The sequence below is a fragment of the Salminus brasiliensis genome, chromosome 7, assembly GCF_030463535.1.
Source record: "Salminus brasiliensis chromosome 7, fSalBra1.hap2, whole genome shotgun sequence".
In the NCBI taxonomy this organism is placed as follows: Eukaryota; Metazoa; Chordata; class Actinopteri; order Characiformes; family Bryconidae; genus Salminus; species Salminus brasiliensis.
The window spans coordinates 30,639,210-30,662,248 of record NC_132884.1 but is presented as its reverse complement, the minus strand read 5'-3'; the positions used below and the strand labels follow the sequence as shown (position 1 = coordinate 30,662,248).

The 23,039-nt window shown below is 40.1% G+C and overlaps 1 protein-coding gene across 1 annotated transcript; it reads left to right on the top strand.

Moving 5' to 3' along the window:
- Positions 1–7: 7 nt before the first annotated feature.
- On the top strand, positions 8–23,039 carry fancd2 (FA complementation group D2). The gene is made up of 44 exons (XM_072684576.1): positions 8–77; positions 2,329–2,419; positions 2,641–2,775; positions 2,879–2,946; positions 3,064–3,173; positions 3,305–3,362; positions 3,435–3,487; positions 3,632–3,710; positions 4,706–4,830; positions 5,057–5,144; positions 5,597–5,701; positions 5,809–5,909; positions 6,352–6,460; positions 6,573–6,608; positions 6,695–6,841; positions 7,342–7,476; positions 7,679–7,810; positions 7,973–8,080; positions 9,104–9,213; positions 9,376–9,427; positions 9,515–9,634; positions 9,903–9,976; positions 10,262–10,408; positions 10,749–10,849; positions 11,734–11,849; positions 12,114–12,222; positions 12,781–12,882; positions 13,169–13,269; positions 13,578–13,727; positions 15,916–16,032; positions 16,275–16,403; positions 16,582–16,700; positions 17,366–17,476; positions 18,530–18,663; positions 18,868–18,967; positions 19,117–19,239; positions 19,515–19,608; positions 19,732–19,803; positions 20,483–20,521; positions 20,654–20,728; positions 20,908–20,982; positions 21,953–22,099; positions 22,429–22,524; positions 22,663–23,039. Exons 2-44 carry the CDS (start codon positions 2,350–2,352, stop codon positions 22,735–22,737), a joined length of 4,347 nt encoding a protein of 1,448 aa, XP_072540677.1. The 5' UTR covers positions 8–77; positions 2,329–2,349; the 3' UTR covers positions 22,738–23,039.

Below are 23,039 nucleotides of genomic sequence, written 5' to 3'. Positions count from 1 at the left end.
GTTGGCGGGGAAAATCGTCCTTGAAACGCTAGCCTGGACTTTTGAAACAGCTGAAGGCGAATTAAACAGCTAGTTAAGTAAGTTTATTTTCACTCATTTCTAATGTAAACTAGCCTTAACTGTCTACAAGTGCAGCTGCTAACTGGCCAGTGTGTATATTCAGCATGTCGGGAGATATTCAGTCTGATGTACCAGCGGTTACAAGCTGGGTACGTCGTAACAACACATTGTTTATAAAGGCAGCTAGTGCTGGCTTAGGAAAGCTAGGATAGCTAGTCTGACAACAACAAGCGAATATAGCCAGCGAAGAAACCTACACGACAGATTATAGGTGGCTTGTAAGCCTCCCGGAATGGTTTACCGAAAAAACAACACATTTAACGGGTTATCTCAAATATAATCAAACGGTGAAGAATGAAGCCCCAAAAGTATCTAAACCGAAAATAATACATAGATAACAAAAATCCCCTAGATTTAATAAATCGTTTTCTCAGTTTGATTAAAGCGTCCTCTCAAAACCGAAGGAACGATTTATTAAATTGAGAGGACATGTCGGGACATGTGGTGTCTGTTTTAGTTTACAGTGAACACCAATGTCGTTAAAAAGCAGTGTATCTCACACACTGTTGTAGTAAAATGTTTATTATACCTTGTGTTTGTTAACAAATTATCCTTAAATAATGATTACTCAACTTAGTATTAACAACTACATAATCATTGTGTGAAACCTTGTATTTTCTATGCATCTATACAAATGATTATCCGATACTTATATCATGTAGGCTTACACACATAGCTAACAATGTATGGCTTGTTTCTAACCCACATAATACCCACTTGTAACACGTATTGGTGTGCGACATATAGAGTCACTTTGCATGGCATATTACTCACCCACTTACTAACTTACATGATATTTACTCATAAGACGTATTATAACCTTATTACATTGTATGGCCTACTAACTCACATGACATGGCCTCCTGAGACACATTAACATGTAACATATGAAGTTCTATGGTAAAGGCGGGTGATTCACGCTTAAAGACATTTGCGTTATTAAAACTATACATCAGCATGACAAGTGAGGCCACTCCATGTGTCTGAAGTCACTGTCATGGACCATCGTGTTGGCCCCAATTGGGACTGGTGTACTTTGTTTGAACTGAAGTGATATGGAGGGGATGCTGATAGGGTCGGACGGAGCGGCCTTCTCTCTGTGTGGGTAAAGGGGATGCTGATAGGGTCGGACAAAGCGGCCTTCTCTCTGTGTGGGTAACTCCCTAACCTGCAGCCGCCTCGTACACACGTAGAGAATTCTGCACTGTCCAGCTTTGAGAAAATACAAAACATAGTCAAGGTCAAGCATGATGGTGGAGTCAGACACGTGAATCTGAGTACTAACATGTGCCATCTTGCATATTCACATAGACTAATCTGTAGAAACGCCTCATCGGCAGGTTTCACGTCATTTGGGGTATAAACGTGGAGTCAGATGAGAACGGGGTCAGAACTTTGCTTTGAGATGGTTGATACACTGTCTTTAATGTATTAGTTCTCCTGGATCCAGCATTCTTAAATAAATACTTTGGTTTGCTTCTAACTTCACTCCACTCGTCTGCGACTCTTTCCACAAAACGAACACGCAAGGTGTTGCGCCCCGGAAGAGGGGTGGGGTACGGGCAACACTATGTAGACATTTTTCTACAACACTATATGGACAAAAGTATTGGGACACCTGCTTATGCATTGTTTCTTCCGAAATCAGTGGTATTAAAACAACAGTTTATCTCCACTGTCCTGGGAAGGCTTTCTACTAAATTTTGAAGCATTGCTGTGAAGATTTGATTGCATTCAGCGAAAAAAACTAACGTTAGGGAGGTCAGGAAGTTGGACGATCGCCACCCCACCTCATCCCCCATTACAGAGAACACTGCTCCACACTGCTCCCACACCTGACATTAGACCAATGGGTTCATGTTTTTCTGCTCCAGAGAATTCTCTTCTATTGCCAATACCTTTCTACAAGGATTGGACAAGTTGTGTGTGTGTGCGCATCTGCACATTTGTCAGCAATGGGTATAACTTAAAGTAGCTGAACACATTCAGTAGATGAGGAGTCCACAGACATTTGGCCAACACAATAGAACCCAGCTTCAATCACCAAACATGTCTAAATTGATCAGTGACATTTAGGGTAGGGGAAAACTGATGATTTTCTTCAACAGTTACTGCATGTTTATAAATATATAGATGAGAAATTTAATAATGGTCTAACTGCAATCATTGTAATGTGCTTCTGATTTTCTGTGTGTGTCTTACTTACAGGTTGCTGGATAGTTTGTGAGCATGATGCGCAAGAAGAAACGGTCATCAACTCTTTCAGTGGATGAAGGGCCAACCTCCCTTGATGCACCCAGTGAGTTATGTGTGTTCTAAGTAACAAATAGGAGCGTCTGCCTGTATCACTTAACATCAGGGATGCTCACCACCCTTTAGAATTTAGCTCAAACCCTAATCTGACTCACTTGATCCAGCTACTGAATGCATGTATATCCAGGACCAGGATTGTACACTCCTTCTTTCCACCATGCTGTGCTTTAGAAAACCAGAATGGGCTAATTCAGTCTCTTTATCCAGAATCCAAGAAAAGCAAGTCCACTGGGAGGCCCAGCAAATCAGCAGTTCCTGAACAGGTTCCTGATTCTGTTTTTGTTCACATGCTTCGGGAATCAGGAGTCACTTTGAGATTAGGCAGCATATCCAATGAGATTGGTAAGGCCCTGGGTGAAGATGACACTGACATAATTGAACAATAATAGAAGACTTCTCCATACATGCATTTCTCACACTTTTTGCCCTTTTTATCTTGAAATAGCTGTGGATCAAGTTGTATTTCAAAAAAGACTACAACAGCGTTTACGAAGGAATCCAAGATATCCCAACGTGAGTGTGTAATTGTAAGCATTTGATTTCAGCAGCACAGTTGTGCTGCAGTACAATATACTATAAAGAAGAAATACATTAAGCTCGCAGTTATGATTTCCATTGGCTCTCCATCAGATAATTCAAGAGTTTGTATCTGGCTTGGAGACTCACATTGAAGAACCAGAGAGATTTAGGAACAGCCTGCTTCCCTGTGTGCCCCGTTCTGCAGGCGATGGAGACGCCAGGTAATGTGTGAAGGCAGTGTGGGCTAACAAACATAGTCGTGTTGCATCATGGGTAGTAGTGAGAATGTAAAGTGATATCTTCATAGACCTAACAGATGTCTGTGTTTTTCTGTGTTTTCTTGTGAACGTAGTTTAACCTCGTTCCAGGAGAGCCTTATACGTCTGCTTCTAGGTGTAGAGATGCTTCAGGTAAGGAACAACCTTCATAAGTTCTCTGTTTATTTAATTGAAGGTCTTACAAGAATGTCTCCTCTTTTGTAGGCCCCAGTCATAAACACTTTGTTTGAGAAGCTTCCAGAGTTCATGTTTGAGGGGTAGGTCATTGTCATATCCTAAACTGTTGACTTAATCTTCTGTTTATTATCTAGCTTGGATTTTTAGCTCAGTATGTGATCTGGTGCTGAGCAGTAACATTCTGCAGTCATCTCTGACTGGTTTGGTTTGACTCTTTGTTTCAGGGTTGGAGAAGATGGCCTCAATATTCCACACGTTATTATAAACCAGCTGAAGTGGCTTGATCGAGTTGTAGATTGCAAGGTATGGTATCAGGTGATCCATACAGGATCACACTTTTTAGGTGCATAGAATACTGTCACTGTCAGACAAAAACCTTGTTTTCTCAATTTGTCCTCCATTTTTTGACATAATGTGAATCTGGCAGTTTTTTCTTTCATTTTGGAGAATTTCAGTTCCTTCATTGGTTGTGAAATTTGGATAGTTTATTTTGTATTAACTTCCATTGAAAGTTAAGAAGGTTTTTTCCTTCTTCTGTAAAGTTGCTGTTTTGGAGCCACAAGGTTTTTGTCAGACAGTGACAATATAGTCTATACCCTTGCTCTTATTTTGGCACAGGACTCAGTAAATGTTGCTGTTTGTCTCAGTTTTGAGTAGGTTAGTGGTTCAACATTAAACTTCATTTATGTGATTTGGTATATTTTACATAGCATATATAGCATACATTTACGATACAGTGTACAAATACTGTAATTGTAGGATAGCAGACTCATGTTAGTCGTGTGTCTATTGTAGATTTCAGTGTATATTCCAAAGTTTGTTTTTCACACGTTGCAACAACATGTGCTTTCAGTAATCAGATTTACGGTTTAGATTTCCAATCAAATTTCATATGAACACTTGAAAAGCCAGGTGTAAACGTACTGTAATCAGATTACGGCAAGCTCACTCTACCCTCATAGAATTGATCACATTAGAAGTGATCAGAGACTCATTTAACCCAAGTGCAAAGAGAATATCCACATTCAATACCCACATACAGTTACTTCAGAGGAAATGCTTGCTTACTCACAGGTAAAAGGGTGTTTGTGTGCTGATGCAGGAGATCTGTTCTTCTGTTATTTGAAGGTGTATACTATGCTAGTAGTAACAGATGAGAAACTGTGTTAACAGTAAGTCACTGGAAGTTTATCCAGATATGATCCCAACATCAAGCCTGCTAATACAAGATGTTAACAGATCGTTCTGTTAGCCAGCTGTGTTATTAATGTGAGCTTGATGTGTGCATGTGTGTGTAGGATTTGGCGAGTAAGCTGATGCAGCTGGTGTCTGTTGCTCCTGTTGAGATCCAGCGTGACCTCATTACCAGTTTGCCTGAAATACTAGAGGACTCACAGCATGGAGACATGGCCAGAGACCTCAAGTAATAACTCTTGATTTGAAAGAGCCCAGAGGGACCAAATCTTCAACCGTTATAATGCCTTTAAAATGTTTTGTATTAAAGTAATAGTCTGGAAAAGTAATTTTTTTGTGATTTTTGTTGTTACATGGTGGTCATTTGAATGATTCATCTTGTTCTCATCACAGTGCTGATGATGGTGTTAGTGAGACACTGTGTATATGACCTCCCCTTTACTCCCTTTGTGCAGTGCTCTACTCCAAGAGAACACACAGCTGACTGTCCCCATTCTGGATGCGCTGTCTAGCCTTAACCTGAACTGTGCATTACTGGCAGAGGTACTCGCCTCCCTACTACAAACACATGTAGTCAGGTCTATAATTATTCGGACAGTGATGCAATTTTGAATGTTTTGCCTCTGTATACTACCTCAGTGTATTTGGAAAGATGCAGACAAAATGTGATTGAAGTGTAGCTTTATAATTAAAATATTTGCAATTTGCAAAATATTGCATTATTTTTAATTCTTGGATTCTTGGCTATTTTGAATGATGAATATATGGGAATTGTGTAGACTATAAAAAATGTAAAACATTTATTACAATATATGTATGAAACCCCTTGAAGTACGTCTACACTGCAATCACGTCTTGATTTCTACTATTTAGAATTGTCACTGTCCAAATACTTATGGACCTGACTCTTATGGACCTAACATATTTCAGAATTAATAAAGCCTGTATGCTTGCCTGCATTTGTGTGTGTGTGTGTGTGTTTGTGTGTCGGTCAGGTGCGTGGGGCAGTCATGTCCACTGTCTCTGCTGTGCAGTTGGAAGACCTTCCCATTGTAGTGAAGTTCATCTTGCACTCCATTTCTGCTTCTGATGCGAACGAGGTCAGAATGTGCTGAGAATATTTCTGAATCTGTCAGTTAAACTGTGTTATGCTACAGTATGCCTAAAAATACACTAAGTCTTTGAATGTGTGTACACGTGTGTGTAGGTGGTGTGTGATCTACGCAAGAAGCTAGAATTGGAGGAATGTGTATTGTCCACTATGCTGCAGGCCTCTCAAAGTTTGGAGAAGAATAAGAAGACCACAGGGTAAGATGGCCTTTGCCGCCACACTCTGCAATCCTTTTTCTGCCCATATCTGAAGTAGGGGTGTAGGAAAAGATTGATTGATTATTGATCATATTTTGCAACACTGTATTGATTCTCAAAACCACAGTATTTATTTCTAATTCATGTAACTATGTAAATTAATTAAACTTTTAGTTTACTCAGATGCATATTTTACTTTATGCATATGCTTGTGTTTATACTACCATAGTTTGCCTCAAATCTGATTAAAAAATGCAATACATCATCTTGTCTAAAGTATCAAAATATATCACAATATATTGAACCCCTGTATGTATGTATGTATGTATGTATGTATGTATGGTATTGTATATTTTGAATTAGGCCTATTGATACATGCAGCATTTCAATTCTGTTACATTCTTCTCCATATGTTATTCTTTTCCTCACTGGTGGATATCAGATCATCCAGTGTCCCATCAAGCAGCAGTAAAGACAGTGTGGCTCTGGTGCTGGAAGTCATTAAGTCAGCTGTGCGTTTTCAGAAGACCATCTCAGAGGCATGGCTTAAGGTGAGCAGATGATTGATTTTGCCCTTCTCTTTGCAAAAGTGCTTTCAGACCTGTGAGGCCTGTCATACCAGCGATGCTGCCTAATCAAGATCTAATGTGTTTTGTCCTACAGGCAATAGAGAGTGTCAGTGAGCCTGAAGATCACAAGGTGCAGATTTTTAAATTGGATTCTTCTCTCTCTTGTTTATAATTTTATATTTCATTGAAATGATACACTTTCTCTCTCATTTTCAGGTGATTGATGTGTTGGTGTTGCTCATCCTCCACTCCACAAATGCTAACCAGAGTCGACGTGGGGCGGAGAGGGTGCTGAAGGTTAAAGTTCGTGCTGGACTCATTCAGGAAACACTGTTAAATAAGACTTTCAAGGGTTATGCTCAGGTCAGTGTCTGTGGCTTTTTGCTTTTTTTTTTGGGATGTAAAGCTGAGCGTTATTTATTTAGTCTAGTCTTCAGAAATTGTACTTGAGACTAAAGCCAGCTGGATTAACGTTATAGAGAAATGTACAATTTGACTTTAGAGGGTTAAAAATAGTAACAGAAGCCGCAACATCTAAGCGCAAATGTGCCGCAAGATGCAATATGGAACTTGCATGCCCAGCCTAGAGGCCAGAGGCCGTGAAATGCTTTCATAACTATATTTTTATCATATGAAAATGGATATATGAAATATAATAAGACAAAGAAAATATAGCTTGTGTCAAATAAAATAAAAGCAAACTATATACAGAGATGATGAGGCAATATATATACACTACATTTACACAAAGATAAATAGTTCCAATGTCATTGCACTGTCCGGTCACTAGTTTGATTGTGTGTAATTGTGTGTCCACTTGGAATTCCTTTAATGTAGTCTAACTGTTTGCATGTGTTGTGTAGGTGATGCGTGGATATTTCCCCTCCATTCTGGCCCTGGCTCAGGGGATGCTGCGCTCTCCAGACTGCTGTGTAGTGCCTTTTGGAGGGCACATGTACAAGCAGGCCTTCACTGCCTTTGACTCGTACTGCCAGCAGGTAACACTCTCTGCACCTTTCCCAAAGCATTGATAACACTTTACAATATAAATGTGAGGTCATGCGAATATGAGAATTGGCCCGGCTCTATTATCAGTACCAAAAAACGTCTTCTCTAGTTGTTTTGAACCTTTTGACAGTTTCGTTGTTCTGTTTATTTGCTGTGACTTATTTTATTATAACAGTCTGTCTTTGTGTGTAGGAAGTAGTGGGCTCCCTGGTTACACATGTGTGCAGTGGTGTGAGTGGAGAGGTCGATGTTGCTCTGGAGCTGCTGTGTGAGTTGGTATCCCTGAAACCCACAGAGATGGCTCAGTATGCAGTCTTTGTTAAGGTAATCACTGCAACTAGCAATGCTATGTAGACTCTTGGACTGTAGCAGTCATACCTTAATTGGTCGATATCACCTAACAGTAAAGCAAGAATATTTAAAATATTCAAAATTCTCAACTGCTGTGATTTCCTTTTCTGGGACATTTGACCGTGCGATATGAAGGGTATTCTGGACTACATGGACAACCTTAGTCCTCAACAGATTCGCAGACTCTTCCACCTACTGAGCTCTCTGGCGTTTGGCCATGACCAACATGGCAACCACATTCAGGTCAGAATTTTTAAGTGTGCATTTTTTTAATCACACACCCACTGTATTTAATAATAAAAATAATAATAATACATTTTATTCAGAGGCACCTTTCAGGACTCTCAAGGTCACTGTATATAAAATAATCAAATCTAAACAAAAACATACAAACAACATAAAACAACAATGAAAACAGGCAAGCAATTTTAAAATGGCATAAAAGCAGTCTGCAGATTCTATGCTGTCCTAAACAGATGAGTTTTGAGGCGTGATTTAAACAAAAAAGCCAGGGAGTCCATGGGTGTCTAGTGGAAGGGAGTTCCAGAGACGGATGGCAGAGTGGCTAAAGGCTCTAGACCCCATGGTGGTTAAATGGGCTTGGGTGAGACTAATAAATAAAGAAGATTTGAGAGTCCGTCTGGGTCTATGTATATAAAGAAGAAGAGTTAATATGATAATTTATATTTAGACCAAGTGATATTATTTAGGGTTTGGAAAGACAAAGTGCTATCAAGGACTACATGCTCTTTACCTGAAGGGAGGGGAAAACAAAAGTGTTGTCAGTGGGAATGGAGACACTATTTACTTTTGCAAGGACAGATTTAGAACCAGTGAGGATAACCTCTGTTTTATCACTGTTAAGGTTAAGAAAATTGGAGGAGAACCAAGACCTTCCTGTAAGCAATCACAGAGGGAGGAGGGAGGGAGGGAGGATGGATGTGGGTTTGCTAGAAAGATAGAGCTGGGTGTGGTCCACATAACAATGAAACTGGATGTTATACTTGAAAAGTGTGTGTGTGTGTGTGTGTGTGGGGGGGGGGGGGGACATCGGAAGTGGCGGGTAGATGACTGGGATGTAAATGTCTTTAAACAGAAGTGTATTGGAAAAAACAATGGCTGATAGTCTATGGAGGTGGATTAAATGGAAAATGGTATCAAATGCTGCACTCAGATCAAGGAGTATGAGTATGGATTGAATTAACTCTATTTCATTGTGTTATTTTCTTATTCTTACTTTCTCTCTTGCTGTTATTCCATCTGCAGGATGACATGCACATAGTGATACGTAAGCAGTTGTCCAGTACAGTGCCTAAGTACAAGCGCATTGGCATCATTGGTGCAGTTATGATGGTGGGGAGCATGGGGGCACAAAGGTACAACAAACTCTCTTAGGACAAACACGTTTCTGTTTCATATTGTTTTCAAAGTTGCTTAGTAGACACTGATTGCATGCAGCACTTGTGATGCTTTACTGCCACACCAACCACAGATTTCATAGGAATTTAAATGAATAATATTTTGCACTGTTGTTAAAGGAACAAAGTGGACTCTCAAGGCGGCACGCTCCCCAATGAAACACAGCGACAGGTGGGCAGCGTGTATAAGAATGTGCTAGAACATAAATCTGTGGTTTATGTATGCACATGATTTTGTATGGTGTGTGTGTGTGATTAGGTTACTGCACTGCTGGATCTGGTTCGTTCTTGCAGTGAGGGCTCAGCTGAGGCTGCTGCGCTCTATTATGACGAGCTGGCCAACCTGTTCCAGACCTGCAAACTGGACCCACTGGTGCAGGTTAAAACTTTAGCTTCAGGACTGTATTCAGTTCTCTGGAAAAAATACCCAGAACCTCATTCTGCATGAATTTCCCATATGTTTAAATGTAGAAATGTAGTTGCGCATAAAAAAAATGATGTGTACATTGTACATGTATTGTACATATTGTACATGTAATTATTAGTAATAGTTAAATCAAGACTATAGGTACAGCAACAATACGGTATCTCCACTCCTACTTACGGATACAAATGTAGTATCAATTTTATGTTATGTGCTCTGTCAGGTGTGGATTGGAAAGAGTGTGCTGGAGGACTTTCAGGAGGATTTTGTAGTAGACCTTGGACCAGAGGTGGCAGGGTGAGCGGCTCAGTCAACACGCACTATATTCCATGTGCCAAACGGGTGGATGGTTTATTTATTGATTGATTTTTGCCTGTACACAGACTCCCAGTTTTTAGTTTCTTTCACAGAAAAAGTGTCAAGCTCTATTACTTTTAATTATTGGATATGAATATGTTCAGGTCAAATATACAAATATAAAATAAATATATAAAGTCAGTTAAGTAACTAGATGGTTATATGATTCGAAATTCAGACTGTGCTGTCCAACTAATTGGTATGTGTGTCGACATGCATGTGCAGTTCTTTTCCGTTCCCCGCCTCAGTGATGTACAATCTGGATGAAGATGAGAGTCAAGGAGGAATTGCCATCAATCTGCTGCCTCTGATGGCTCAGAATGTGCCGCACAGAACAGACAGTCGCATCGCACCCAGCCAGAAAACTGGCAGGTCAGAGAAGACTGAAATTCATTAACATTGTTACAATGTAGTTTAATGTGCTCTCTCTGTCCAGCTAATATTCAGTTCTCTCTCTCTCTCTCTCTCTCTCTCTCTCTCTCTCTCTCGCTACATTACTATTTAACTCCCTACACTAATAAGACATTCAGCAAGACTTCTAATGCTATTCCCCTACCTGTGTAACATCACTCAATTGTAAGACTCTCTGCATAAGTGTGTCAGCGCAATGTCATACCACTATTTTCCAACCAACTATGCTCCTAAAATTAGTATGCAAATTACTAAAGCGAAGAACAACATGCTTATTTTCTCTCTCTCTGTCTCCATCCAGGCATGTGTCTCCATTGTGTCTGTCATCATTTTTCCGGCTGCTGAGGCTGTGTGAAGAACAACAGCACCAGGGTGACCTGGAGGAGATTGACGCTTTGCTAGGTCAGTCAAAGAGACTTGAATTAACCTTATCTCTTAGACAGTCCTTGAGTTGCCTCATTTAGGCTTTAAATTGGTATAAAGGTGTCTTCCTTTTTGAGATATGACACTCTGTTGATTTAGTGTGGTACCTGAGCTGTAACTGTAGTCTGGTTTCCTGAAAGACTGATAATGACTGTTGTCTCCCTGAGCACAAAGGCCCTTTTTGTGCGATGAGGAAATAGACATGGAATCCACAGCCGCATTCCCTGGAAAGTACTGCACACCATGTTTTAGACCTTAAGTGCTATCATATCAGGACTTGCTTGTGCAAAACGTGGAATGGGTCATTTATTTATTTAAAGCTGGAAAAGAGCATTGTTTCATATTCATAAATAAACCTTTAGAATATGTCCTTGCTTTTTGATTAGTTTTCATAATAGTCACATAGTGTTTCAGTAATTCGTTGGTTAAAATAAAGGGCTATGTGTGCTTTAAATATGTCTTTCTGTCTTCATTGAACTTTGTTTGGGAGTCTAAATAGTGATTATTACAATAGAGAAGAAATGGGAGTCTTGGGTGTATGACTGTGCATAACAAATACACATTACATTGTGATTTATGTCTGAGAGTGTGTTCTTTAAACTTTTTCTTTTAACAAACAGATCAATGATTTTGCTGAAGTATTTTTGTTTATTTATTTAAATGCATTATTGTATTTTTGTATGCCAAGAAAAGAAATGCACTTACAGTTTATTTTCTATGAATCAGAATCACATTTATTGGCCAAGTATGTTCACACACACAAGGAATTTGTTCCGGCTGTTAGTGACTCTCTAGTGTTAACAATATAATATAGTTTGATATATTTATTTTAAAAATTCTTTTCTCTGTGCGTGTCTTGGCAGGCTGTCCCCTTATCCTGACTGACATGGGAGCAGTGGAGAAGGTGGAAAGTCTGTCTAAAGTAGAGCGAGAGTTCCTTTGCTCTTTGCTCTTTTACACCATCAACTGGTTCAGAGAGGTAAGTGCATCTGTTTTTCAGGAGCATGTAAATCGAGGTTCCTGTGGACCTCGGAGGCAAATGGCCTCAGTTATTTATTCCACACAGTGTCCTTTGACCACACTTTGATCACATGTTGTTTTTACTCACTGGGTCAAGTGCAGGATTTATTCATTATGTTTATTTAAAAACACAGAAAAGGACACAGGACACAGAAAAGTCTGTAAATAGATAACATGCTTGTGGACATGCTGTGTCTGTGTGTTTGCCTGTCCATGTGTCTAGGTGGTAAATGCATTTTGCAAGCAGAAGGACCCTGAGATGAAGATGAAAGTTATAACTCGTCTTCAGAACATCACCTACCTTCATACACTCCTGGAGACATGCTTGGCAGGTACTAACATAGAAGGAGTTTTCAGTCCAGTTCATTTGGTTCCTTAGACCGTTTACATTTTTATTCTACTTTAACGCTTAAAAATACCTCAGCCAGGTAAACAGAATCTGCGATCAAGAATGCAGAAACGAAAAGATATAAACAGGAGATATATCAACAGGAGGTCCAAGACAACTGAATTTAAAACCCCTGGTTAACCTTTTGGACAGATTTGTACCTTGCTATGGTGCAAAAACCTTGTATGTCCAAAAAAGTTGCTTTACAGAATAAGGAAAAAACATTGACATTTTAATGGATGTCAATGTAAAATGATTTTAAAATGGCAGCTGCCCGATTCAAATTGTGACAAAGTAAAAAACACCGAAATGAAGATGCAAGGTTTAGTCTACTCACAACACTTAACCATGACACATCAAAGTTTCACTAAAGTGTTTCATTTTACTGCAGGGTGTAGCACACTTGCAGCATTTAACAGTATTATAATGGTATGATGTTTTATTGCACAGTTAATTCTGAATTAGCTCTTAAATGTTAATGGTGTAAATATGTATGTTTCAGCCAGCCCTGGCTACACGCCTCCTCTGTGTAACTTCGACTGTGAGAGTACAGAAGTTGTGGCTCCCACGTCCTCAGCTGCTCCTGCCAAAAAAGGAAAGAAAGGTAAAGAGACCTTCAAGATATATCCAATAACAACTGTGCTCTTTCCTTTTCATTTCCCACAGCGTCAGCCAAGCCAAGAAGCTTGGAGCTCTTCAGCACTTTCACACATTTGCTTTATTGAAGTGTAAACACCCTTAATCCCATTCCAGTCAAGTTTGCCCACAGTGAAATGGAGTAAACCTGAGAAAAGCTTTCTCATTCTAAATGACTATAGGGAAATGTGTATGTGTGTGTGTGTGTGTGTGTGTTAATGTGTATTAAACAAATATTACCTGGTCTGTTTTAGAGTCGACTGGGAAGAAGAGGAAAGCCTCAGCCAGTAAAAACTCTTCATCAGAAAGCACTCAGTTGGAGGAGGCGGCTGAGGCGGATGAGTCTCTACAGCAGGCATGGGCTCATTAATGCCAGATTTACCACACATACACACTAACTCACCAGGCAGTTATTAAAAGGCTTATCATACACCTCTGAAGCTGAAGCTGTACTGTAAAGGTGTATCATCACTGTGATACAAAAATCTTTCGAGGCAACTTTCTACTATATATTGTTAACTTTGAGTGGAAGAATATTTTATTGTCGTTTGAGCATATCTATTGGTCCATTCATCGTGAAATTGTGACACAGCAGAAAGTAAAAAACTAAGGTTTTTGTCTGAGAGTGACTTTTGTAGATTAAGGAGTTGTTTCTTGTGATAGGACCATCCAGAGAAAGAGAAGGAGGCCAAAGTAGGGGTCAGTCTGTCATCATACTGGGCTTTCTTTAGAGAGCTGGACATTGAGGTTCTGAATGTGCTGCAGTGTGGTCTCCTGTCCCGATCCATACTGGACACTGAGCTCCATAGCAAGGTCAGTATAAATTCAATACTGTTTTATTCTATTCTATTTGGTTATTAATATTTTTTTATCTTTATCATCTTTACTGTGTGTTTTTATGACATTTAACTAAAAAGCTAAAGTTATACAGTGGGGAGAACAAGTATTTGATACACTGCTGATTTTTCAGGTTTTCCCACTTGCAAAGCATGTAGAAGACTGTAATTTTTATCATAGGTACTCTTCAACTGTGAGTGATGGAATCTAAAACAAAAATCCAGAAAAATACATTGTATGATTTTTAAATAATTAATTTCCATTTTATTGTGGGAAATAAGTATTTGATACACCAGAAAAAGAAACTTAATATTTGGTACAGAAACCTTTGTTTGCAATTACAGAGATGAGACGTTTCCTGTAGTTCTTGACAAGGTTTGCACACACTGCAGCAGGGATTTTGGCCCACTCCTCCATACAGATCTCCTCCAGAGCCTTCAGGTTTCGTGGCTGTCACTGGGCCACATGGACTTTAAGCTCCCTCCAAAGATTTTCTATTGGATTCAGGTCTGGAGACTGGCTAGGCCACTCCAGGACCTTAAGATGTTTCCTACGGAGCCACTCTTTAGTTGCCCTGGCTGTGTGTTTTGGGTCGTTATCATGCTGGAAGACCCAGCCACGACCCATCTTCAGTGCTCTTACTGAGGGAAGGAGGTTGTTGGCCAAAATCTCACGATACATGGCCCCATCCATCCTTCCCACAATACGGTGCAGTCGTCCTGTCCCCTTTGCAGAAAAGCATCCCCAAAGAATGATGTTTCCACCGCCATGCTTCACGGTTGGGATGGTGTTCTTGGGGTTGTACTCATCATTCTTCTTCCTCCAAACATGACGAGTGGAGTTTAAACCAAAAAGTTCTATTTTTGTCTCATCAGACCACATGACCTTCTCCCATTCCTCCTCTGGATCATTCAGATGGTCATTTGCAAACTTCAGACGGGCTTTGACATGCGTTGGCTTGAGGAAGGGCACCTTGCGTGCACTGCAGGATTTTAATCCTTGACGGCGTAGAGTGTTACTGATTGTTTTCTTTGAGACTGTGGTCCCAGCTCTATTCAGGTCATTGACCAGGTCCTGCCGTGTAATTCTGGGCTCATTCCTCACCTTCCTCAAGATCATTGATGCTCCACAAGGTGAGATCTTGCATGGCGCCCCAGACCGAGGGAGATTATCCGTTATTTTGCATTTCTTCCATTTTCTAATAATTGCACCAACAGTTGTTGCCTTCTCACCAAGCTGCTTGCCTATTGTCCTGTAGCCCATCCCGGCCTTGTGCAGGTCTACAATTTTATCCCTGATGTCCTTACAAAGCTCTCTGGTCTTGGGCATTGTGGAGATGCTGGAGTCTGACTGATTGAGTGTGTGGACAGGTGTCTTTTATACAGGTAACGAGTTCAAACAGGTGCAGTTAATACAGGTAATGAGTGGAGAACAGGAGGGCTTCTTAAAGAAGAAGTAACATGTCTGTGAGAGCCAAAATTCTTACTGGTTGATAGATGATCAAATACTTATTTCCCACAATAAAATGGAAATTAATTATTTAAAAATCATACAATGTATTTTTCTGGATTTTTGTTTTAGATTCCATCACTCACAGTTGAAGAGTACCTATGATAAAAATTACAGTCTTCTACATGCTTTGCAAGTGGGAAAACCTGAAAAATCAGCGGTGTATCAAATACTTGTTCTCCCCACTGTATGTCATAAATGTCAAATGTTCCCAAAGAACCCAGTGGATTTTTCCACTGTTTGTCCGTTATCTTCATTTTTAAGAAGAGCACTACACTGGTACTACCATATTCACAGATGATATCTGTAGGGTGCTTAGTTTCAAATCTGTGTGTGTGATTGGTTCCAGCTAATGCACTAGACCTAAATCTTAATTTGGAACAGAAGGTGAAATGTCAAAAAAAAAAAAAAAGGCAAGCTAAGATGTACACCCAGTTTGTGGAACAGTGGGCTATGGACATCTCAAGACACTGGTGTTCTCTGTATCTGACAGAACTAATGCTTTTATTAGGCAAGGGGGGCAGTAACCAAACATTAGAAAACAAATAACACATGTGACTGATTCATTTTTGAGCTTATAATGATTAGTAAATAGTACAAAGTATGTAATAAAGAGTATAATAAAAATAAACAATGGAGCCACTATTGTGCGTAGGTGAGAGAGGAGGTGCAGCTGAGTTCGCCAGAGCTCGTGTTTCTGCTGGAGGACATGAGGCGCAAATTGGACTTCAGTTTAACTGCTGCTCCAGCTAAGAAAGCTCCATTTCTCAAAGTATGAACACAAACACACACACACACACGAACAATGATCTTGCATAGTCGTTGACTCCTTTTGACTTATTTAAAAGGCAAACTTGGAATATATCCCATTGACATGTATTCACTCACACTTGTATATACCTATAGCAGTCCACACTATCACACACAGCCATGTGTTTCTAGAAACCTCTGTTTAACTGTGCACCAAGTACAACAACAGTTGATTGATGTGTTATGTTATTGACTCCTGTGTAGGGGAAAGCAGACAAGAAAGTGGGCTTCTCTCACCTGCAGCAAAAGAGCTCCAAAGACGTGGCCACCTGCTGCGTTCAGTTGCTGCCCACACTGTGCACACACCTAGAGAACTGCCACAACCACTTTCAGGTGCACATTAATGTTCATCCATACATGCTTATCAATATAGATCATAGATAATATTTGTTTTTGTTCTTAGCTAATCTTGAGACATGTTGGTATCCTAAAGAGAGGTTTGTGTGTTTGTGTTTGTGTTTGTGTGTGTGTGTGTGTGTGTGTGTGTGTGTGTGTGTGCGTGCTCCCACAGACCTTCCTAAATGAGAAAGAGGGTGTGGTAGACGCTCTAGGTGTAGATGTGAGGGAGCAGCAGCTCATGAGCACAGTTTATAATCTTCTTCTTCAGGTGCTGCACACTACCTTCAGCTGGTGAGTGCACAGAGCAAAGCCATGCTGCATTTTATATGGTCACACTTACATAACTGCAGACTTTGCCTTCCCAGCAAATATGTTGTAGTGTCCAAGTTACTATCAGCAATATTAGACACATTAACAATGTTGAATTGCTTATGTTCTGCATAAAAACAGTATGCAGTACAAAATGATGTAGCTAAAAGCATTGATAGAGAAGTGTCTTTAGATCCCTCTGTTTTGATGCACATGATGGAGTTTTTTCATACTATGACAGTTTTCTTAAAATTTTATTTAAAAAATTGCAGTAAAGTACAGTAATAAATAGCAGTGTATTAATTCGTAAGGTAACCCCTATATCAAGTTACATAATGCATTGCCAGGTTATGCAAGGCCCTTATGTAAGCTGTGTGTATTACATTTTTCTGTAATCAGCCACTTTGTGTCTTGCTGAGTCTAGCTTTATCAGCTAGATTTAATTACTTTACTTAAGCCTAACTTAAACCTAAGACTATTCTAATCTAAAACTAAAGATTTCCCAGTGTTTGTGAAGTTTTAAGATTTGTTTTTGTTTGCTTTCAAATTCCCAGTTTGGGATGCTGCAGTTAGTTAAACTGTGTCTGTCTTAGAGTTGCAAATGTACAGAGTATGCAGGTCTGTGACGTGCTGGGGTGTGTTCTCAGGTCGGGCTTCTCCCATCCAGAACAGCGAGCTCTGTTAAAGAGTGCTCTGGGAGTTCTGGCCCGTCGACTGAAAGAGGAAGAAACGGACCAAACACTGGAGCAGCTTATCAAGTGAGAACTATACACACTTACACACACACACACACATGCTGTGTCACTGACTGTAGGAAGTAGATGACAAAATAAACTACTCAATTGTGCTACTGAAATTACTACTGCTGCAGTTACTGAGCTGGTGCCATTGTTGTGGTGTTTTTAAATCAGCACCAAAAGACAAATTGAGAAATTGTGAAATCCTGAGAGTTCACCTGAAAAGACCAGCACTGAATGGTTTCTCATTGTCATCTGGCTAATTTTCAAATTGGCGCAAAACTAGGCGAAATTGTCTCCTTAAAATATCCTTAAAAGTTTCACCTTATCAGCGACATTGCTTTGGATCCAACAGCTAATGAGAACAACACAGCAATATTTTACTCGTTTTCAAAACCGCCTAATCCTGCTGGTTTTCTTGCAACTGATTGGCCGATCAGCCATAACTTAAGCTTTACACTGACAGATGAAATGAAAAATATTGGTTGTCTTTATCTACAGTGGCATCTGTCATGGGGTGGGATATAGGCAGCAAGTGATCGTTTTTTGGAGGTGGTATGTGATAAAAAGCCAAATCATGACGGCTGTCATGTCAGAACATCTCCAAAACGTCAGACAGGTCTATGTGTGTTTTGTCTGGTATGCAGTGGTCAGTACCTATAGAAAGTGGTCAGTACCGTCAACCGGTGAACCAACAGCAGAGTCATGGCCACCAAAGGTTCATTGACGTAAGTTGTAAGGTGGGACCTCCATGGTTCACAAGACATGACTGCTGCTAACGTGCCAGATACCACAGTACCCCTTTCAGAGGTCTCCGTTTTGGTGGCACAAGGGGGGGCAACTCAGTATAAGGCAGGTTAATAATGTGATTGCTTCTTTCTATCATTAAAAGATGTAAGACAAATGTGCTTAACATCTAGTTCTGATTCTGCAGATTTCTTAGACATGCAACACTTGCATATATAAGGTTAAACGTGTTTACTGTGAGCTTTTATATGAAGAAAATTGGTCTTAAAATGCATTTGAAGTTGCATGACTAAGTGTGTGTGTGTGTGTGTGTGTGTGTGTGTGTAGGCAAAGTTTTGAGTACCTGCTGAATTTCCGCAGTACAGTGCCTAGCCTAAGCACTGCTCTGTGCCTGACTCAGCTCCTTACTGTTATCCGTCAATTTGGAGGATCCAACCACAGCTTCTACAGAGAACACATTGGTCAGTCAGCCTGCTTACACACAGCACTGCTTTATCACCCATTCATCTAAATTATGCTTTGGTCTGATTTAAGTGGTCAGTGTTAGTGTATTACCATATATTTAAAAAAATTTAATGCATTTGAATGGTACAAAATTATAAGCTCCATAATTCATGATAGCTTTAAAACTTTTCAGTTAGTTTTGAATTACTTTTTTCTACCAGCATCTCTGACGAGGCATTTCCTGTGTCAGGAGTGGGTGGCAGTGAATGGTGTGAAGGAACGTGGAAACAAACATAATGATACGCTCCACAGTCTGCTCAGGTAGCTTCCTCATTATTGCATTGATTTTTCAAAATAGGTCTGGATGCACTACAGTTTTTGATGCACTTTCTTCTGTTGATCCATTCTATCTCTGTCTGTTTCTATCTCTGCTCTCTCACTCTGTCTCGCTCTCTCCTCTGTGTCTGCAGTATTTATCTAGAGCACACTGATGATGTGCTGAAAGCAGTAGAAGCGATAGCAGAAGAGGGGATCACTGAGCTTATGAATGCAGCTAAAGATGCCAGCTCTCGCAGCTGGCCCACACTTAACAGGTACTGCACATGTCTATAGACTTTCTCTCACACTCCCGAGTTTTAGTGCAGGGGGTTTCAAATACAGGTTTGGTGACCCACTGCCCTACACATGGTCCACACAGGTATTCCCTGACACCAAACCTAATCTATTTTATCAATTAGTTATTAAGCCTTTCGTTGGCTGCATCAAGTGAGGGGCTGTGTAGGACAATGGGACCCCAGGATGGTGGAGGTAGACATGGCACATTGGGTTTTACAGGATTAAATGTGCTAAAGCTTTCTTTACTTCCCAGGCAAACCTTCCTGGTGTACTATAAGGTTATGATGGCAGAGCTGGAGAAGAATGTACGAAAGCTGCCTCCTGGAAGACAAACAGACAGCAGAGAGGTGAGTTCATGTCCACAGATGTATGGGAGCCCTTTTAGAAACATGGACATTTATGGTCATGCAATGATTGATATACTGACTGAAGTGATGATACTTCATTGTATGATTTTTCTCTTTTGCCAGGTTCAGAGTGAGAAGCTTCTAACGTGGAACCTAGCTGTGCGGGACTTCCATGTCCTCACTAACCTGGTGAAGGTAAACTGGCATTAGACCTGCTTGTCATTCTTATTCTGCAAATTTTCCCTTTTTTTCCAACATATTCTTGAATCTTGCTTTAATGTTTTTTAGGCTAATATGGAAGATTTAATCTTTCTAAAGTAATTCAGAAATATATAATTTGATGAAAGATGGACATCTGGGCCTAGATTCATGCTCATTTAGGGAAAAAAACACTAAAGTTCATGACCATGACTTAAATGCCTAAATATCTTTTCAAGGAAGCACAGAATGGTTACCCAGTTTATTAGGTTACAGGCAGTTGCTGGGCTGTTGCTATGTGATCATTAGGGTGAAATTGTTTGTGCTAGGTGGTTCCTAAATGTTTTTAAGCAGTTGCCATGGTATTGCTTAGATGGTTGCTATTGAGCTGTTGATATTGAGGTTGTTGATATGGTGTTGCTATATGGTTGCTATGGTGCTATGGCAGAAATTTCGGGGGGTCTTAGAAGAGTGTGAGTTTATTTATTTGTTTATTTATTTATTAATCAAGCCCTGCTGATTCTGTTTGAAATAAAACTCTTTCTTGAGACAATTTGGTGAATCTGAGACTACACCTGGGAACTACAGGTGTGTTCCCATGAGCAAATGAGATACTGGGTGTAAAATGGATTCATGGTTGCACACAAACTAACTGTTTTGACATTTCCCCCCAAAGGTGTTTGATAGCAGACCAGTGCTTAATGTGTGTTTGAAGGTGAGAACTGGGGGGGGGGGGGGGTGCACAAACACATGGACTAATAAATAAAACTGTTTATTTCTATGGCATTTCTACAGTTAAGAGAGAGAAACTAAACACTCTTTTCTCCCATTTCCTTTTCTTCTACAGTATGGCCGTCTTTTTCTGGAGTCCTTTCTTAAGTTGGGAATGCCTTTGCTCGACTACAGCTTTAAAAAACACAAGGTATTTCTGTTCCCGTGTCGTCAGCAGTGCTGCCCTAACTGAATTTATGTCAGCTGGCCAACTACGAATGATTTCAAACACTTCAGTGCCCAGTGATGCCTAATTCAGTGTAAAGTTATTGTGCAAAATCATGCTATAAACCATAGCAGTGACACTTCTGCTGGGTGTGTTTCTCTCAGGAGGACGTTCAGAATTTACTGAAGACTTTCCAGCTCAGTACCAGACAGCTACATCACATGTGCGGCCACTCAAAGGTAACCAGCAACAAGTAGTGCAGATGTATCTATGTGATTTCTGTGCCATCGCGTCCTGATGATTAAATACAAAGTTAATTTGGCTCACAGGGTGATAAACTTTCAACCATTCAATAAATGTTAAACAGTCAGTCTGACAACCCAGCTAAATGTTAAACTGCTCTTAATCAGAAGAGGGAAGCTGGTTAGCCTCAGTTAGCAGGATAACAATTTACTCACCACAGAACAAACATAGTGTGTCTGACTAAAGGCCCACTCATAAGCATTCATACTAAAACGACTCTGATGGAGCGACTGCTGTTGACAAAAAGCTGAATTTAACGTTTTTCCTGTGCCCAGAGCAGGTGCTCTGCTGACTAACTGCTAAGCTACTGACACAAGTGTTGACAATAAAAACTGGTGTTTGAGAGAGCAAATTTGAGTGACTGGTGTTGGGAATAACAGAAAGGCTAAATGCGACAGGCTCGGTCGTGTTTGTAGCCGGCTGTCTAGGCTTAGAGAAGGTAGCTAGGCTTTAGCTAATGGAGGCTCAAATCACACACGTTTAAAGGATAAATCCTTATATCTGAGAGCACAAATTCAAGTTGATTGTCTTCATGTTTTCGATTATTTTCAGGCACATTTAGTAGACTGGTACATCCAGGTTCACTTTCCCACCTGTTTTTGTAGCGTGACCTCCCCAATCAGTGAGCTCTCACAGCTCCCTGACCCTGTGGCTCCCCTAAATACACATGGGGGAAGGAGCTTACTTAGCCATGTTCTAGACAGATGCAGAACAAAAATTTGACACATCAGACATGTCATACTTTTGAGATACTGTCAACCTTCTTAAATTCAGTGCTATTTAAGCGTTAGTTTAATGAAGGTCACAGTGATGTTAATTTTTCTACAGATAAAGGGGAGTATGAATGATCACTAACTGTAGATAACTGCTATAAATGTAGTTCTGTAATGTCTTGCTGTTTTTCAGATCCGCCAAGACACAGGGCTGACCAACCATGTGCCAGCATTGAAGAAGAGCCTGGAGCAGTTTGTATATCGTGTAAAGGCCATGCTCACTCTTAACCAATGCCAAGAGGCCTTCTGGCTGGGCAATCTGAAGAACAGGGATCTGAAAGTGAGTCCTGGGACACATTCTGCTTCTGGCAACATCTGTTTAAGTCCATTTTATGGAAGCAACAGTTGTCATTGCCAGCTGTTCTGGGAAACATACAGCATATGAAAGTTGGACAGAAAGACTTCCATGTTAAAAGACACCAAAAATATTAGTAATATTTGTGTGTTGATTGGCTAATACTTCATCATTTAATTAGTTAATAATAATCGAGCTTAGACACCCAATGCTGTTGCTTTCTGGCATAGAACAGAATAATAATGTGTTTATGCTTCTGAATTGGAGTATAATGTGTTTGCGCACATTTGATGCATATTGTGTTTCATTTTAAGGGTGAAGAGATTCTCTCACAACGATCACAGGACAGTGAAGAAGAGGGTGAAGAGTCTTCTCAGCTGCCAGAGGAGCAGAATGAGGAGGAGGAGGAGGTACTAGGAACCCAAAAGGGAAACACTGCTGAATCAGTTTTATGCAGACGTTCTTGGGCTGCTTAGTGGCAGTGTTATTTGGGAGATTTGTGTTTTGTGTTGATATCTGGGTTATTTTTTCTCCTGTTCATGACACAGGAAAGTGATGCTGAGGTAAAGGAAGATGGCCACCCTGATGAAGAGGAAGAGGAGGACTCTGAGGAATCTGACTGATGGGGCAGAAAATCGCTTTATCCATTCACATACATGTACAGCCAATCAGCAAAAGCACATCTACAATACTTCAACTAATATAGCTCATTATGCCGTAATAAATAATTCATCATTTTACAACTTATAAACTTACTTACTTGTATTAGTATAAAAAGTTTCAAGACCATTTAGTGAAAAGTGAACATGGTCTGCAGTGCTGGATGAGAGGCTACAAGAGATACACATTCTGGTTTTGTGTTTGGAAAGTTGTGTGTAATCAAGTGTTTGTTGTTTATCTTTTTCTGTCACTTTATAAATTAAGT